At 49.0% G+C, this 18,038-nt stretch overlaps 3 protein-coding genes across 3 annotated transcripts in view; 1 reads left to right on the forward strand and 2 right to left on the reverse strand.

Annotated features, from left to right (window-relative positions):
- Positions 1-1,122, reverse strand: part of Cep89 (centrosomal protein 89) — a 40,674-nt gene extending 39,552 nt beyond the window's left edge. Inside the window, exon 1 of the mRNA XM_013354208.1 lies at positions 1,051-1,122. Within this exon, the coding sequence (XP_013209662.1) occupies positions 1,051-1,089 (39 nt within the window). The 5' untranslated portion in view covers positions 1,090-1,122. The remainder of the gene's footprint in view (positions 1-1,050) is intronic.
- A 294-nt stretch (positions 1,123-1,416) lies between these two features.
- On the forward strand, positions 1,417-7,540 carry Faap24 (FA core complex associated protein 24). The gene is made up of 4 exons (XM_005368418.3): positions 1,417-1,979; positions 2,717-2,856; positions 3,181-3,333; positions 6,708-7,540. Exons 1-4 carry the CDS (start codon positions 1,874-1,876, stop codon positions 6,954-6,956), a joined length of 648 nt encoding a protein of 215 aa, XP_005368475.1. The 5' UTR covers positions 1,417-1,873; the 3' UTR covers positions 6,957-7,540.
- A 202-nt stretch (positions 7,541-7,742) lies between these two features.
- Positions 7,743-18,038, reverse strand: part of Rhpn2 (rhophilin Rho GTPase binding protein 2) — a 58,166-nt gene continuing 47,870 nt past the window's right edge. The window contains exons 12-15 of the mRNA XM_005368419.3: positions 16,131-16,207; positions 15,384-15,530; positions 14,866-15,021; positions 7,743-9,128 (exon numbers count right to left, since the gene is read on the reverse strand). Coding sequence (XP_005368476.1) covers positions 8,871-9,128; positions 14,866-15,021; positions 15,384-15,530; positions 16,131-16,207 — 638 coding nt within the window. The 3' untranslated portion in view covers positions 7,743-8,870. The remainder of the gene's footprint in view (positions 9,129-14,865; positions 15,022-15,383; positions 15,531-16,130; positions 16,208-18,038) is intronic.

The raw sequence follows: 18,038 nt of genomic DNA on the forward strand, positions 1-18,038 counted from the left end.
GAATATCTGCCTAAGTGTCCCAAAAGGGCCTGGAGTAGTTACTTTTTCCCCCTCCCTTGAGACAGGGTCTCACTGTGTAGCTTTGATTAGTCTGGAACTCACTATACAGACCAGGCTGGCCTTGAACTCACAGAGGTCAGTCTACCCCTGGCTTCAGAGTGCTGGGATTAAAGGTGTGTACTTACTATTCCTAGCCTGAAAGGAAAAGGATCCGAGCACCATGAAATCAACTTGGCATGATTAACAGATTGTAGTAGGAGGGAAGGGCGTGAGTGCCCATGGACTGCTGGAGTCAACATCCTAGAAAAATGAGTGAAAGCCACGTGTGATGGCATAAAACCGAAATCTCAGCACTCAGGGACAGAGGCAAGAGGATTGTGGGGAGTTTCCTGAGTTACACAGTTAAGACCCTGTTTCAAAACCAAACAGAAGCAGAAAAATAACACAGCAAGGGATCAGAGAATGAGTCTAGGAAGATAATGCATGGCACACGGTGGCACAGTGGTCTTAAGAAGATCTGGAAGGACACAACCAGACACAGGAACAGAAAATGCCAGAGTGAGGGTGTGGTGAGGCGGGGAACAGGGAGGTCTACTAACGGCAGTGGCAGGATCAGATCTGCGGGTTTAAAAGTCCCCGTCATTGCTCTGCAGACAGCAAACCTCGGAAACCTCTGAGGTGAAAACAGAGAACCTAGGAAAGAGCTGATTACGAAGCAGTCCTGATGGACAGAGGCCGAGGTCGGGGTGGGCATGACCTAAGGATGGGCAAATGCGATCGACTTGCTAAGGCGAGTACGTGGTGCGGGGAGGAAGTAAGAACAACTTCCCTGCGGGGGTATCCGACCACGGAGCAGTTTTAAGTAAGACGGGAGTGAACTCCCGGCCAAGGGGAGAATCCTGACGGGGAGACAGTGATTACTGGACGTGGCGGACTCCGGAGATGAAGGATTCTTTGGAACACGAAGTCAGGGCTTCTGGAACTGAATGCTCTCGGGCAGTGCCACCGCCTCGCTCCCACATCAGGCCTGAAAAAGCATGCCCTACTCACGAACTGGCTCCGGCGGTTCCTGCGGAAGCTGAGGAGCATCCTGATTGTGGGATGTGGGCTTCGGTACCCGGCCCGGGACTAGCAGGACAGCCCAGCTCCCGCGGCCCCAAAGACTTCACAACAACCATGCCTCCCATTGGCTCTGTTCTGAGTCTCGACCAATCAAAGTCAATTTTACTCTCACCCGTTGCTCCTGACAACGTTACAAGGCGTCATTCAAATTTCAGCCAATGAGGAGGCAAGCTGAGTCTTCCGTTCTATTACTGGTTATACTAGAAGTCAATCTTGTAAAATTAGCCAATCCTACATTGAAGAAGGCGGGAAGAAATAAATATGGGGAGGCCGGACTGTGGGAACACGGAAGTGGCATGGCCTCAGGTGCTGTGCACGGAGATTCCAGATCCCGGCACCGTGAGCTTTCCTGCTGGTTCAGCCTCTCATCGGGACTGGACCGAGGAACTACCCTCAGCGCCCTGTTAGGACACCAAATCCAAGAAGGTGCTTAAAAGGAGGAACGGACTGACTACGACAGGATTCTTCTGGATTTACCCCGGCGTGGTGGCGCGCGGCTGTCATTCCAGCCCTTGGGAGGCTGAATTCGAATCCAGCCTGAGCTACCAGCCAGCTGTCAGTAGAGAGCCGAGCTTCATAATAAGACCTAGTGTTATTTTCTTAAAAGAAGACATTTCTGGAATTTTTATTTCGGCTGATAGAAATCAGTGACTGAAAAGCCACTCCGCAGATCCTCCCAGAGAAGCCGGGACTAAGTGTAGAACCCGCTCTAGTGGGGTCTTGTGTTTTTGTCATTAGACCAAAACCGCGGATGGAAAGGAACTCTCCGGGTGGTACAGGTCCCGTGCACGTGCCACTGGGGCATATTGTGGCTAATGAGAAGTGGCGCGGGTCCCAACTGGCTCAGGAGCTGCAAGGTTAGTGAGTGGCTGCCTTCTGTCATACTCCTTTCTTCCCATCACATTAAAGGGGAAGGAGGAACGCTGGAGATGGTGATGTTCCTTCCTCCAGAGACTGAGGCAGGGATTGAGTTGGAGACCAACCTGGGCTACATTCAAGTTCGAGGCCAGCTAGGACTATGACAGCCTGTCCATAAATAAATAAATAAAGCCTGGCGGTGGTGGCGCATGCTTTTAATCCCAGCACTCGGGAGGCAGAGGCAGGCGGATCTCTGGTAGTTCGAGGCCAACCTGGTCTACAAGAGCTAGTTCCGGGAAAGGCACCAAAGCTACAGAGAAACCCTATCTTGAAAAACCAAAATAAATAAACAAATAAATTAATTAATAAATAAATACACTCACGTGGTGGCCCAGACTCCTCCCTCTTCTGAGCTTTGGGGCACTAGACACGCAGATGTGCACAGACATAAATGCAAGTAAAATACATCATTTTTTTTAATTAAAAAGAGGCCCTAGAGATGGCTCCATCCCCAGGACCCCCATTGGGCTGCTCATTACTGCTTTTAATTCTGCTTCAGAGGATTTGATGCTCTCTTCTGGCCTCTCCGGGTACCTGCACACATGTGCACACATGTCCACACACACCACACACACATTTTAAAAATGAGTCTTCATACAAGCACATTCTCACTGTAGCAACAGATAACTCCTTATTATCTGGAATTCCTAATCGCTTTTCTTGTCTGTGTTTTAAGGAAAAGTTAAACTCACATTTGAGGAGGGTCTGCCATTGGCAGATTTTTACCTGTCCAGCAGATCTTGCATCCTCTATGTCACTGAGGCGGATTTGGTGGCTGGACATGGCTACAGAAAGAGACTTGTTCGTGTTAGAAATGTAAGTACCAAATCCGAGGTGCCGAACCCCAACATCTCCCTGCATCTCCATCACCCCTCTCAACCTTCCCAAGCCCTAAGGGATGAGTTTCTGAACTTTATTTTATTTATTTATTTTTTATTTATTTATTAAAGATTTCTGCCTCCTCCCCGCCACCGCCTCCCATTTCCCTTCCCCTCCCCTACCAAGTCCCCCTCCCTCGTCAGCCAGAAGAGCAATCAGGGTTCCCTGCCCTGTGGGAAGTCCAAGGACCACCCACCTCCAGAGTTTCTGAACTTTAAAAGGAGTGTGCTACCAAATCACTTGCTGTCTTTTCTCTTGAAGTCTGGGCATCTTCAAGGGATCGTAATAGTTGAAAAAACGCAGATAAGTGACCAGTACTTCTCAGCAGTCCAGAAGTTTACCGTGCTCGACCTTGGGATGGTGTTGCTCCCAGTGGCCAACCAGTTGGAAGCATCCTGCCTCATTATCCAGCTGGTAAGTACCAGGTTCTTCCTTTCCAACTTCCCGCCCAGGAGAGTCTCCATTTGCCTCTGATCCTTACCAAAGCTGCCTTTATTATATATAGTGGGTTGGTTTCTCTAAGTATTTTTTAAAATTTATTTTTATTTAATGTGCGTTAGTGTTTCTACCTGCATGTATGTCTGTGTGAGGGCTCCAGCTCTCCTAGAACTGAGTTGTAAGCTGCCATGTGGGTGCGGGGAATTGAACCCTCCTCTAGAAAAGTAACCAGTACTCTTAACTGCTGAACAATCTCTCCAGCCCTAAACATTTTTTTATTTTGTTTTTGTTTGTTTTTTCGAGACAGGGTTTCTCTGTTGTAGCCCTAGCTGTCCTGGAACTCGTGCTGTAGACCAGGTTGGCCTTGGACTCAGAGATCCGCCTGCCTCTGCCTCCCAAGTGCTGGGATTAAAGGTGTGCAGCACCTGGCCTTCTCAAAATAATTTTGAAGTCTGGTCTCTTGTAGCTGAGTTTACAGGCGTGTATCACCACACTGGGTTTTAGGCAGTGCTGGAGATTGAACCCAGGGCTTACGGCATGCAAGGCAAATAAATACTGTGCCAACCAAGTGACACCTCTCTGATTTTGTGAAACCTTTGCACTGATGACGGTTACAAAGGGAACAAGTTGGGGCTCTGATTTTGGCCTCCAGGCTGCCCTGGTGCTATCATTATCCTGCATTTGTACTACTGAAAACTGGCAGCCCCTTTGTGTGTTTCTAGCATGCCATTGTTTAAGTATCACACTTTCTTGGTTTGTTCTTTGTTTTTGGGGTGTCCCCCTCCCCCATAGCACCTCCTGCCCAGGCTGGCCTTGAGCTCCTAGTCCTCCTGATTCTACTTCCCTAATCCTTCGAATCACAAATATTTACCACCATTGTATATAGACTTACTGCATTTATTTCTTTTTTTAATATTTTCATTTTATTTGCATGGGTTTTTTGTTTGCATGTATGTGTGAGGGTGTGTGAGATCTTAGAGTTACAGACAGTTGTTAGCTGCCACGTGGATGCTGGGAATTGAACCTGGGTCCTCTGGAAGAGCAGTCAGTGCTCTTAACCACTGAGCCATCTCTCCAACCCCGCATTTATTTGTTAAATAATCCTGAGCCGGGGCGGGGGGGATGGCTCAGTGGTTAGAACACTTGCTACACAAGCATGAGGACCTAAGTCTGACCTCTCCCAAACTCATGTGAAAATGCTGGGCCTGACGACACACATGTAATCCTAGCCCTGGGGAGGTAGGCAGATGCCTGTGGCTTGCCGGCCAGCCAGTCTAGGCCCTGCTTCAAACCACAGGCGGATGGAGCCTGAAGAACACTTGAGGTTGACCTCTGGTCTTTGCATGCATGCAAACGTGCATGCCCTGCACGAATACACACACACAACAAAAGTAGATGTCGTTGGTGTCTTGATTGCTCTGCTCCTGAGCATTCAATCCCTCTGCTCATCACACTTTCCTGGGGAGCTTGTTTGCTCTTGGATACCAGGTCTCACTATGGAGGCCGGGTTGTCTTGCAGCTTCTCACGAAGTCCAGGCTGACTTCACACTTGCAGTGCACTTACCTGAGCTTCCTGTACTGGGAGTCTGGCATTATGCCATACCTGGCTCTCCTGGGGAACCTTTGCAAAAGTGTCACGGGCTGGCCAGTTCAGTGGAGCTCGCTCTGAAGTGAACCCCCTGAAGCTCATGTGTTCTATCCCTAGAGCGCATACGGTGAAAGAAAAGAGTCTGCTCCCACAAATTGTATTTGACCTCTACATGCATGTGATGGCACGTGCATGCCTCCCCTAAATAATGTAAGAGAGCATTTCCCATCCACGACAAGCCCCAATAACAATTCACAAAAGTCAAACAAATAAATCCATTAATAGAAATGGTGTCGGGAGGCAGGTTCATGGAGCAGGCCTATAGTCCAGCTTTGAGGCTAATCTGGGCTACACAGTAAGGCTGTCTCAAAAAAAAAAAAAAGTGACAAGATTAGATTATATCTAACTCTGAGGTAGACCACTTGAGGCCGAGCTCAATTCCTGGCTGTCGGGGGAAATGTGATATATGCGGTTTACCTCTGACCAGGGTAGGGCCTGAGTTATTTTTTGGTATGTGAATTATTGTGTTACTAAGGTTTATTTTTTAAAATCATGATTTGCGTGCACTATATGTATATAGACACACATGTCATGGCATGCTTGTAGAGGTCAGAGGACAATTTCGTGGGGTCCACTCTCTCCTTCCACCTTTGCCTGGATTCCAGACGTGTGCAGCCACCTTGACCAGCTGAGCCCTCACAAGCCCCTGGGTTACTGCTGTTAAGTGGATGAGCACCTAGGGTTGGGAAGTAAATTGGAAATGCAGGCAGGCCATGGCGTCCTGACTTCTCTCTACCACCTCCAGTATTCTGCCTGTAGGAGAATGCTCACATCAGTCTGGGTGTAAGGTATGACTGCCACTAGCTGAGGGGTCTGTTTCTCCTTTGAGAGCTTGTAGAAGTCCTAGCAGGGCACACAGCTGCTCTCACTCTTGACTGAAGAATGCCGGCGACCTTTGTCCTCCAGTCAAATGTGTTTTGTTAGCAGAGTGGCAGGTGTCATAGTCAGATTGTCGTCACACCCCTGGTACCTCCTAATTTGTTCTTTGACACAGGGTCTCACTATGTAAGCCTGGCTAGCCTAGAACTCACAACATAGACCAGGCTGGTCCCAGATTTCCAGAGCTACATCTGCCTTAGCCTCCCAGTGCTGAGATTGCAGGTACATACTACCTCATGTGACTCGGGCTTCTCTTTCGTTAGGCAAGCTGCTACAGCTCCTGTTTTAAACATGTCTCTGAATTATTTTTTTTTTACTTTTGTTTTTTTCATCTATTTAAATAATCTCACCAGTATCTAGGAATTTGTATTTCTGGCATGTGAAAACCCATAAGGTGAACTAAATGGAAAAGCTGTGGTAAGGGGGCTGAGGAAATGCACAGTCGGTATAGCAGCTGCCACAGATATGAGGGCCAAGTCCCTGAGAGTCCAGAACTCATGTAAAAAGCCAGTGGTCGCCACGCCGATAGCCCAGGTGCTGGGGAGGTGAAGACTGGAAGGTCCGTGGAGCTCAAGGGCCATTCTAGCCAAGTTAGTGTGAGTCCTGGACTTAGCAGGAGACCCTGCCTCTGAAAATAAGGTGGAGAGCAATAGAGGAAGCCGCCCAGCGTCAGTCTCTGGCTCCCACACTCAGGCACGGACATGAGTACAGCGATGCACACACGCACACGCACACGCGCGCATAAACCACAGGCACACATTTCTTACAGAAACTATCTCCACCAGAGGGCGCCCATGTGCTTTTCTTTAATTTTCCCTTCCAGGTTCAGGAGCAAACCAGGGAGCCCAGCAGGAACCCTTTCCTCAGGAAGAAGCGGTGTATGCTTTCCGAGCTGTCCCTTGTTCAGACGGTGCAGCAGATCCCAGGGGTGGGAAAAGTTAAGGCGCCTCTTCTGCTGCAGAAGTTTCCGACCATCCAGCAACTGAGTAACGCTTCTGTCCAAGAGCTCCAGGAGGTTGTCGGACATGCGGTAGCACAGCAAATCCATACCTTCTTCACCCAGCCGAGGTGACAGCAGCCCCACAGCTAACTTTTCCTCCTTTAGAAACTACAATGTCTGGTTTTGTGTTTAAAAAGGAAGAAAAATGTCCTCCTCTCACTGGCAACAAGCGAAAGACAAAGCGAGGACCGATGGCGTTCGTCCGTCCTGGAGCGACCTTATGGGCCTCGGGTACCGTGGGTGGCACTACCCAATTCTGCTAAGATGAAAAGGATCCCGAGGGGATATCCAGAGAGAGCCAGAGTCACAGCAGCAGCAGCAGCAGCCAGCTCGAGCAGGTTTCTATGGGCACCTTCCCTTGCAGCTGCCATTGAGAGGTCCTGTGAGGTTCCAGGCGCTGGCTGTGAGGACCGGGCACCGTGGGAGTGCCCGTGTTCCCATGTCAGGGTCACAGCTCAGGTCTTCTCCGCACACGTCAGGTACCCGTGTTCTGGAGTCCCTGCCAATGTAAACAAACGCCTCTCTTCCTTCATTCCTGCTTCCTCCCCTCTCAACACAATAAAAACATTTTGTGCCTTAGACGAATAACAGTTCAGAAGAAATAATCCAAACGAAATAAAAGCAAAGAAAAAAAAATTTTTTTTTTTTTTTTGGTTTTTCGAGACAGGGTTTCTCTGTGGTTTTGGAGCCTGTCCTGGAACTAGCTCTTGTAGACCAGGCTGGTCTCGAACTCACAGAGATCCGCCTGCCTCTGCCTCCCAAGTGCTGGGATTAAAGGCATGCGCCACCACCGCCCGGTGTTTGTTTTTTTTTTTTTTTTTTTGGCAAAGAAAAATATTAACTCAAACAATGAACGCGACTATTTATTTAAATATGTATACAAACAGCCCCAGGGACAGTGGAGACACTTTCCTAAAGGCATATGCTTTCTTAAGATATTGCACAATAGAAAAATAATTAAATCCTTGTGACCTCTCCAATTAAGATGCACAGGCTACGTCTTTAAGCATATCACTTAAACTATGTCGACCATGACTACGGAAAAGAGTCACAGCGTCATCCAACCTATAGCCCCAAAGTCAAGTTAGTAGGTAGATACAGCTTAAAAAGTCAGGCCGAGGTGTCGGCTTGAGGAAGCTTTCGTCTTCAACCTTGTAAACTGCAGAGCTACTTCTTAACCCAAGACTCTTCAAAGACAGCTACATACCTCCTACTTCAAATGAAAAGAGAAATGTTTTGAGTATCAAACAACATATTATCTACCCTGTAGACAGTATCTCCCAGCACCGCTGCTGTGTTAGCAACTGATTAGCTGGATCTGGCAGGAGGGAAAGCTGATCCTGGAAAAAGCCAAGGCCAAAAAAAAAAAAGCACTGGACTCTAGCTCTAGCTGGGAAATGACATTCAAATTGTGAAGGAATGACATAAAATGTTGCCATTTTCAGCTCATGAATTCCCAAGGAGTTAAAGCAGCCTGTTTTGTTTGTTTGAGAAAGGGACTCTATGTAGCCCTGGTAGTCCTGGAACTCACGATGTAGACCAGAGTCTCTTGAACTCACAGAGATCTGCCAAGCAGCCTAGCTTCAGTAGTCACCCCTAACCTGCCCCCGTTTAAGGGTCATTTGAACTTGAGGTTAAGAAATCACTATTACCTTCCAAATCTCGGCACTCAAAAATATACCAAGGTAGGTGGCTCCCATTCATTTCTTACAGTGCCTGAACTGTCATAACCCTGGCTGTCACGAAGAGCCATGTCACCCGGGCGCTTCTGTGCCCAACTTTATAGAATAAATAACCGCAGCTCGGTGCGAAAATCCCTGCGCAGCTGCGTTTCCCAACCCATCGCTAGAGGCGTCTTCTCACGCTCAGAAGCCCATCAAATGCAAGTTCCCACTCGGAGAAGATGGGGCTGGAGAACGTTCCCGTCGTGGCTTAGGTGTGAACTCGTCGGCCGCGGAGTGAACTATGGTGCCCCCCCCCCACACTTCAGTACAGCGAGCTGTCGGTGTTGAGCAGGCTGAAGGGCGTGGGGAGTTTCTTCTTGGCTTGAGGCCTTGCCAGGCCAACCTCCGGGAGGCAAAGTGTGCTGACCGACTTCTGCCTGTTCTTACTGGTACCCCAACTCAGAAAGGAGAGCTTCTTTGAGATCTTCTTGGCTTTGTCAGTTTTCTCATCATCCATGGACAGGCAGATCATGGAGTACGTCTTCTGCATCCCCACAGAGTAAGTGGCACACTTATTATGCTGCCCGTGGGGAAGGAAGAAGAAGAAAAATGTTAGCTGTGACGAGACAGTTAGGAAGGATTGACAAGTCCAGGGTTCAAGCCACCCGGAACCTAGGCACTCGGGAGGTAGAAGCAGGGGGATTAGAAACCCAGGCTTGGCTACACAGAGGGTTGGAGGCCAGCCTGAGTCACAGCGAATGCCGGATGCCCTATCGCAAACCCACAAGTCTGAGGCTCACACTGTGCACTGAAAGCACCCTCTATGGAGTTAGGGGGATGGAAGGTTGGTGAGATGGCTCAGTGGGTAAAGGTGCTTGCTACCAAGCCCAACAACCTGACTTCAGCCTCTGAACCTGGCTGAGGGAAAGGGAAAAGTTTCCTTAAGCTGTCCTGTGGCCTCCGCACGCATACTATGGTGTGCTCTTACAAATAAATAAGCGTAAAAAAAAAAATCAGGTTGATGTAAATCTAAAACTTGAGTGGCTGATGCTTTTATAGAATTAGGCTCTGAAAAGCTCAGACAGAGGGGCTTCAAGATGGTTCAGCAGGTAAAGGCACCCATGTGTGGAAGGAGAGAAATAACCAATGCCTGCAAGTTGTCCCCTGGCCTTCACTTTTGCTCTATGGAACACACACACAAAAATAAATAAACAAAACTTAATATGTAAGGCAAGGACAGAGGCCCTGTGGTGGGACACATTGTAACTGTTGCACTCTGGAAGCCGGGGGCAGGTCTGGAGTTTACAGTCTGATTTTTTTAATACAGGGGAAAATATGGGAAGGATAGTTATGGTGAATCCTCTTGTGTGCTGGTTAGTTTTTTCAACTTGACCCAGGATAGAGTCATTGGAAAAGAGGAAACTGAACGGAGAAAATACCTTTGTAAGATCGGGTTGTAGGGCATTTTCTTTTTTTTTTAAATTTATTTATTTAATATGTATACGGTGTTCTGCATGCATGCATGTCTGCAGGCCAGACAAGGGCACCAAATCTCATTACAGATGGTTGTGAGCCAATATGTGGGTGCTGGGAACTGAACTCATGATCTCTGGAAGAGTAGCCAGTGCTCTTAACCACTGAACCATCTCTCCAGCCCTGTAAGGCATTTTCTTATTAGTGATTGGTGGGGAAGGGCCCATCCCATTCATGGGCTAGTGGTCCTGGGTTCTATAAGAAAGGCTGAGCAAGCCAGGGGAACAAGCCATGTAAGCAACACCCTCCATGGACTCTGCATCAGCTCCTGCCTCCAGGTTCCTGCCCTGCTTAAGTTCCGTGCTGATGAACCATTCCGTGCTGATGAACCGTTGTATGGAACCATGAGTGAAATAAACCCTTTTCCGGAGCTGGAGAGATGGCTCAGCAGTTAAGAATACTGCCTGCTCTTCCAAAGCTCCTGAGTTCAATTCCCAGCAACCACATGGTGGCTCACAACCATCTGTAATGAGATCAGGCACCCTTTTCTGGCTTGCAGGCATACATGCAGGCAAAACACTATATAATAAATAATAATCTTAATAAATAATAAATGAATCTTAAAAACAAAAAACGCTTTCTTCCCCAAGTTGCTTTTGGTCATGGTGTTTCATCACAGCAATAGTGACCCTAACTAGTACACCTTAGACTGGTGATTTTAGGTCAAGATTCTCCCTTTTCTAGATTCCAACAGGGCACACTCTGTTATTAAAGACAATGGAACTAAATCTTGGAGGCAGATTGCAGGGCTTTTAGTATTTCCCAACCTTCCCCTGCTCTGCGGCTGGCCGCCTTCTATCATAAGGCCTTTCTCCCAATCGTCAGTTCTCTTCCTTACTCCTTTGGCAGGATGTCAGCTCCAGTTAAATTCCACCTTGGCCTTCCTGCCTCCCCCACCACCCTCCTTCAAAGCTGCAAACAGCCTGAGGATATTCCTCCCAACTGTCTGATTTCCCTGACCCTGTGTCTCCAAATAACGACCTTTGGCCCCCCCCCTCCCTGTCTTGCCCTGGTCCCACCAGCCCTCTGCTCCTAGCTGCCTGTTAGCACCCTCTCTGCTCACCTCTAACCTCTCAGCATGGATACCCTCCAGCGAGCCTGGCACTCCCTCCCGCCTGCTGCCCGGATTCCACTCCTTCTCCTCCAGGTACCAGGCCACACCCTGCATTCCTGCCTCACAGACACAGGCTGGCTCTGCTATCCAAGTACGTCTGCCTGCACACCCCCTCCCCACCCCCATTCTTGGAGATATGTCACTGACCCTCTCCCCCCTCCACCTTGCCAGGATCACTCAAGGGTCAGCTCCCATCCAAGGTCCCCTCTTCCTTTCACAGGCCTCTTTTTCTGTGCTCCTGCACAGCATTCCCCCTGCTGCTGACCCTCCAAGCCCTTTTGGACCTTGTCTGGGACTGTTAGGGCTTAATGGAGCACTTCCGAAAACACTGCCTGGTCAGACTCCTAAAACCTACTGCCCAAACCCTGAAAGCCCAGAGAGGGTATTAATCAGCTCAAGTCACACAGCTTGACAATCAGGGCCCAGCTCCAGCTCTTCTTTCCAAAGCATGGATTCCTTCCACTGTGTCTGTCAATAGTTCCCAAACTGTGCTCTAGGGAGGAGCACGGATCCCACCAGTCACAACAAAGCATGGCAGGTGGCTGATGTGGGCGGGCACAGCCCTTCATTTGTTCTTGCACTGGGAAGGAACCCAGGGCCTGCTAAGCAAGCGCTAGGTGGCTGAGCCACATCCCAGTCCTCACCATTTGATTTTGAACAAAAGTCTTCATGAGCAGTGTTCAGAGGCCAAGAGATGGCTCAGTGGTTAAGAGCACCTGCGGCTCTCCCATGGGATCTGAGTTCAGTTCCCAGCCCCATGTCAAAAGGCACACAAATGTCTATAACTCCAGCTCCAAGGGACCCGACGCTCTGACACCTGTTGCAGGAAGGGTCGCTTCTTCATTTCCGGCGCCAAGAACCAAAATAATCACATAGAAACCATAGTATTTAAATCACTGCTTGGCCCATTAGCTCTAGCTTCTTATTGACTAATTCCTACATCTTAATTCAACCCATCTCCAGTAATCTGTGTGTCACCACGAGGTCGTGGCCTCCAGCAAAGTTTCAGCACGTCTATCTCCTGTGGTGGCTCCATGGCTTCTTCTCCAACTCCACCCTCTTTTCTCCCAGCAGACAGCCTAGCTTTCCCCATCTAGTTCTGTTCTGCCCTTGCCATAGGCTCAGAGCCGTTTCTTTATTCATTAACCAATAAAAGCAACACACAGACAGAAGGACCTCCCACACCAGGCACCTGAACTCACAAGCCACACGCAGACACACACCTACACGTAATTAAGACTAATCAACCAAAACTCTTCTTTTAAAAGCAAACAGTGCTCAAGTGTCTTTATCTGAAGTCTCACTTAGCTACAAAGAACAACCATAACAGTGCTGGGTATCAATATCACACCCAGTATATAAACAAGTGGACCTCGTGCCTGCCATAGGGGCCTTGCCTACGTGAACTCACAGCGGCCTGTTAGGACCCCAAGGATACAAACACCCCCCCCCACACACACACACACACACACACTGTATTGAGCTTCAGAGCTATTCGTGGACTTGCCCAAGTTACCTGACTAATTAAAGCCAAACTCAAATTCAGCCAGGCTGTGTGTGTGTTGAATGATTGCTTCCATCCCCCACCCTACCCTCCTCCCCCGCTGAGATAGGGTTTCTCTGTGTAACAGTCATGACTGCCCTGGAACTAGCTCTGTAGACCAGGCTGGCCTCAGACTCACTGAGATCTGCCTCTCACTGCCTCCCAAGTGCTGGGATTAAAGGCGTGCGCCACCATCGCCCAGCCAAACAACTGCTTTTAACCACCATGTCTGGTTCCTTGTCGCCTGGTTCAAAGGCAGGGCAGCAACAGAAATAAACAGAGCAAACTCTGTGGAGTCCAGATTCCTAGCAATGGTCAAGACCATGCATGGCTGCCTGTTTAACCTCTTCCCAGACAAACTTCTGTTCCTGGGAGTGTGTGTGTGTGTGTGGGGGGGGGTGATTGCCTGCTCAGAAACACCTTGAAGGCCATATCTGCTGATCCTCCAAGATGTAAGGACAAACAGACCCACTCCTGCTGCCATGCCCTCCCTACCTACCATGATGAACTATGTCCCCTGAAGACACAAGCCACTATAAACCTCTCCCAAGTTGCTTACTTCAGTCATAGCAACATGAAGTTAACGAATACAACGCCAAATGCTAGACATGAACATCTCGCATACACACACGCACGCACGTGTGCACACACACACACACATGTGCGCACGTAAAGTCTACACCACTTGGCCAGATACCCATGGCCTGCCTCTAGGCAGCAGTTCTCCTTCTAAAACAAACACCAGACTACGTCAGCACCTTTCTGTAAAGACCGAATGGTTTCCAACCTCCGCCCCTGTAAACAAGCCCTCCGCTCCACTTCCTGTAGTCCCCTCTGGTCACAGCACACTTGTTTAAAGGTCTTACTGGTCTTCTCTCCCTCTAGAACACTCTGTGCCCCTGTTGGTGCTGTCCTCAGCACACCCTTATTTTCTTTCTTTTTAAAAATTTGTTGTTTATGTGTACAAGTGTGTGCAATGTCCAAGGCGGCCAGAAGAGGGCGCCAGATACAATTGTGCACTGCCATGTGGGTGTTGGAGCCTGAATCCAGGTCCTCTGCAGGAACAGCAAGAGGTTTTAGCTGTTGAGCCATCCCTCCCTAGCACACTCTTCTTAAGTCTCTTCCATGGCTTTTTCCTTCTCGTCACTTACACGAGTTCAAGCTCTGTCAGCCTTGTTCCCATAGCTGGACACTGGACCACATTAATATTCTTTTCAAAATCACACCCAAGCTTTGCTCTCTTCGTGCAAGCCTCCCGGAGGTCCTTGGGTCAACCGGGGAGAGACCTGAGACCCTGGTAGCTTTGGCTTCCTCTTCTCCACCATGAGCCCTCTCTTCCACATTCTCCCACCATGATGCCATCTACCTTACCACCTAACCAGAACAATGGGGCCACTAGATCTGGACTTTCAACCTCCTCAGTTGTGAGCTGAATAAACCTCTTTGTTTCATAAGGAGTTTGCCTCAGGTCTCTTGTTATAGTAACGGAACACTGACTACCATAGACACAAGCTTAGGCTCAAAGTGCCGTGAATAAAAGCTGTGATGATGTGCACAGTCTAGGGTACACTGTAAAGTGTGGCAAAGTGCAGAAGAGAACCTGATACCTTAGTATACACCTCCTCCCTCTGGGTAAACAGTCAAAGGCCCTAACTTCACACGTGAGCTTACAGAAGCGGCAAACACTTCCCACGATCTCACGGGGAAATGACTGTCGAGGTCTCTAAGCCCTTCTGCATAACCCCACCATGTGTTCCATCCATCCATCCATCCATCCATCCATCCCTCCATCCCTCCCTCCCTCCATCCTTCCACCCGGCACAGGGTCTCACAGTGTATCCCAGGCTGGCCTGAAACCTTGTTACCTCACCTGGATTCCAGGTCTCCACTGTGCTCCGTTCTAATTGAGCATTTTTAGCCCATTACTCCTGTGATAAAAGTCAGTTTTCAAGTTCTCTGACCCAGGGCAAGCTCATGCCAGGATGATGAGCAGAGAGAACCGGGCATGGCCTCAGAGGCTCCTGCCATGTTGTGCAGGTGGGAGACAGGGAGCCTGACAACGCCAAGGCCAAACTCTCACTCACCTCCCCCCACCCATTCTTCACCACCAGGGGTGTCTGCGCTCACCATGGACGACGTGGAGTCCAGCAGGCTCACGACCTTCATCTCAACTTCCTCCCCCCCAAAGCTCTTCAACAACTTCATAACTTCACTGATGGTCAGCCACTTGCAATCCAGGCCTTGTATGGAAACAATGTAATCTCCTTCCTTGGCTCCTGCCAGCTAAAAAGAAGTGCTTGGATGAATGTCAGGGATTCTCATTAACTCTAGACTGTGTCCCCAGATTCATGGTCTAAGTAGCCATTGGTGTAAGTCTCTCTTTTGATTGTGTGTGTGTGTGTGTGGGGGGGGTAATCCATATGCTAATTAGGTCCCCCAGCACTGAGCTACACCCCAGCCTGACATTTGCATAAAAGTTGACTACAAGAAGCAAAAATTCATTTGAGGGGTAGTGGTGGCAGGTACGCCTTTCACTTAGAGTCAAACCTTGGGCATGGCCAAATCCAAAACTCCATCCCACAGCTACTTGGGTCCAGACCGCTGACTCTGACTCCTCCCCAACCCCTGTGGGTCCTCCCACTTACCGAAGCAGAACAGTGAGGATCCAGGAAGTGCACCTGGACTGGGGCGTTCCCTCGCAAGGTGAAACCTAAGTCCCCTTCCTCCACCTTGAAGTGGATGCCTCGAGGAGGCGTCCAGCGCTTGTTGGCCGAAAACACAGACAGGGGGCCCTTGGGAAGAGAGGGTCATGCGGTGAAGGGCTTGGCGGTGGAAGTGCCACATGACCCAGGCTGGTCTCGAACACAAGGAGTCGAGGGTTGCCCCTGCCTTTGTTTCTCAATCAGCTCCATCGAGCCGAATGTCCTATCAGAGGCAATGTGTGCTGGTGCCATCATTTAAGAACAGTATTTACACTGTCTCTAACGTATCCAGTATATTTAAAATAAAATGATCTTTTAGAAATTCATTCATAATCTCTCTTACTCTACTAGGGTTCGAACCCAGGGCTTTGTGCATGCTAGGGGAGCGCATTGTGACTAAGCTATACCCCTACGCCTACTAATTGTCTTAATAAGATCAGGCATGGTGGTGCATGCCTTTAATACCGTCACTTGGGAGGCAGAAGCAGGTGGAACTCTGTGAGTTTGAGACCAGCCTGGAAGAGTCAGCTTCTAGGACAGCAGGGCTACACAGAGAAACCTGGTCTCAAAACCAAATGTAACAATAACAACAACAACAACAACAACAATAATAATAATATAAATAAAGAGAAAAGTTACAAGGTTCAGAGAAAGTCTTCAGGTGATTTACGAAATAAGTGGTTGACGTACCAGCTTCTGGAAGAAGTCTGTGACTGTCACCTTGGAGAACTGGGGGGAGGTTATTTCAACCTCTCGTTCAGTTTTTGCTAAAGAAGAAGATTATGGATTAGGGTAAGTAGACGTGTCAGAGAAAGTAGCGCTTGAAAACTCAGATCTCAAGACCTTCCTCCAAAGACACTAACCATGTTTCCTTGGCTTAAACACCTCACAACGTAGATGGAAAACCCCTCAGACCTGGCCTAGGTGACCATGCTTTTCCCTGGGGCACTTCCTATGGACCTTAAACCATTCGGGGCTGGGACAGAGACAACCAGTGACAACTCCATCTTCTCTGACGCTGTGACCCTTTAATACAGTTCCTCCTGTTGTGGTGACCCCAACCATAAAATTATGTCGTAGCTACTTCATGACTGCAATTTTGCTACTGTTATGAATTATTACGTAAAGATCTGTGTTTTCTGATGGTCTTAGGTAATCCCTGTACAAGGGTCATTTGACCCCCCAAAGGGGTCTCAACCCACAGGTTGAGAACTGCTGTCAGAAAGCCATGATCACCAAGGCAGAGACCCTCTAGTAACATAACGGCCCTGCCGGTTCTTAGGAACACTAACAGGATGCTGTTAGTGGAGTTCCTGTGGGCTCCGGTCTGCTCTAGAGCATGGAGTTTAGTGCCTAGCTCCTGGGCTGAGGGGAATCCAGCACCAGAATGAAATCCATGACAGGCATTCCTACATTCACCTCATATAAGGGCACCTGGGATAAAAACTGAATTTCCTCTTTGTCTGAATTTTGGTTGCATATGAGATCAAATCCAGGGCCTCATACAAACTAGGAAGTGCACAAAACCAAGCCCCCAGCCCCTCACTGGGGGATTCTAGGCAGGGGTTCTACACTGAGTCACACCCCAGCCCCTCACTGGGGGATTCTAGGCAGGTATACTACCACTGAGCCACACCTGCAGGAATCTAAAGCCCTAGCCACTGAGCTACAGCCCCAGCTACTTCCTCATCTTCAATGCACTATGGCGACTGGCAGACGGCAAATGCTAAGATTGATAGAGAAGAGCCCAGTATTCCAGCTTGACGAGGTCCTATCTCTAAGGACGGAACTCTAGAGACCAAGATCAGAGTAACTAGAAATAGAGAGGGTGAGATACTATAATACATATTTTTTTTGTAACTCTCATCCATAGTTCCTGGTTCGTAACTCCCTCCCCCCAAGCAGGCTATAGAAACTAAAACTCCTGTCCTCCCGGGCAATCAGCAAACCTCTAATCTGTCTGTCTAGGATCTGATCACAGAGACATTCTCTGACAGATGCTGGTCTGGTAGCAGGTCAGGAGACCTCTCCATTCTAAAGGGACCTGCCCCATGCCCTGCAGGAGGAATGCTGCGAGGCTCCAGCACGCCCAGCTTGAACTGGTTTTTCCTCTGCATCCTCAAAGGGTCCTGACTCAGCTGGGTTACCCTCCAATTTTTCATCTCTAATTTTAAAAAATCCTAATCATCCCTCCCTGTAATGTGACCTTTTGAGGGGGGTTCTGCAGAGACCTGACTGGCATTCCCAGGCAGTCAGAGCAATAACTGTCCAGGCCACCTCAACACTGCTGCGAGTGACATCTAGGACAGTTAGAAATGTTGGGGCCACAAAAGGGAGAGAGCGAGTCCAGGAGTAGAAACAGGTGCGCTTGTGGCTTCCAAGCTAGGGAGGTGGGAAAGAAGACAGCCAGCGTAGTCCTTGGCGGAAGCTGCAGGGCTGACCAAGAAGCCCCAGAGAGATCACTGAAGCCCAGAGCAGGCCTGAGACAGCAGGAGGAGGGGTATATCCAAACCAAATCAGAGACAACAGAGCTCAGGGAAAGGTTGGGAGTTTGGGCTGGTCAAGAAGACTCAGCAGAGGGCTTAGCAAAGCCCGTTC

This window comes from Microtus ochrogaster, unplaced genomic scaffold, assembly GCF_000317375.1.
Source record: "Microtus ochrogaster isolate Prairie Vole_2 unplaced genomic scaffold, MicOch1.0 UNK32, whole genome shotgun sequence".
NCBI lineage: Eukaryota > Metazoa > Chordata > Mammalia > Rodentia > Cricetidae > Microtus > Microtus ochrogaster.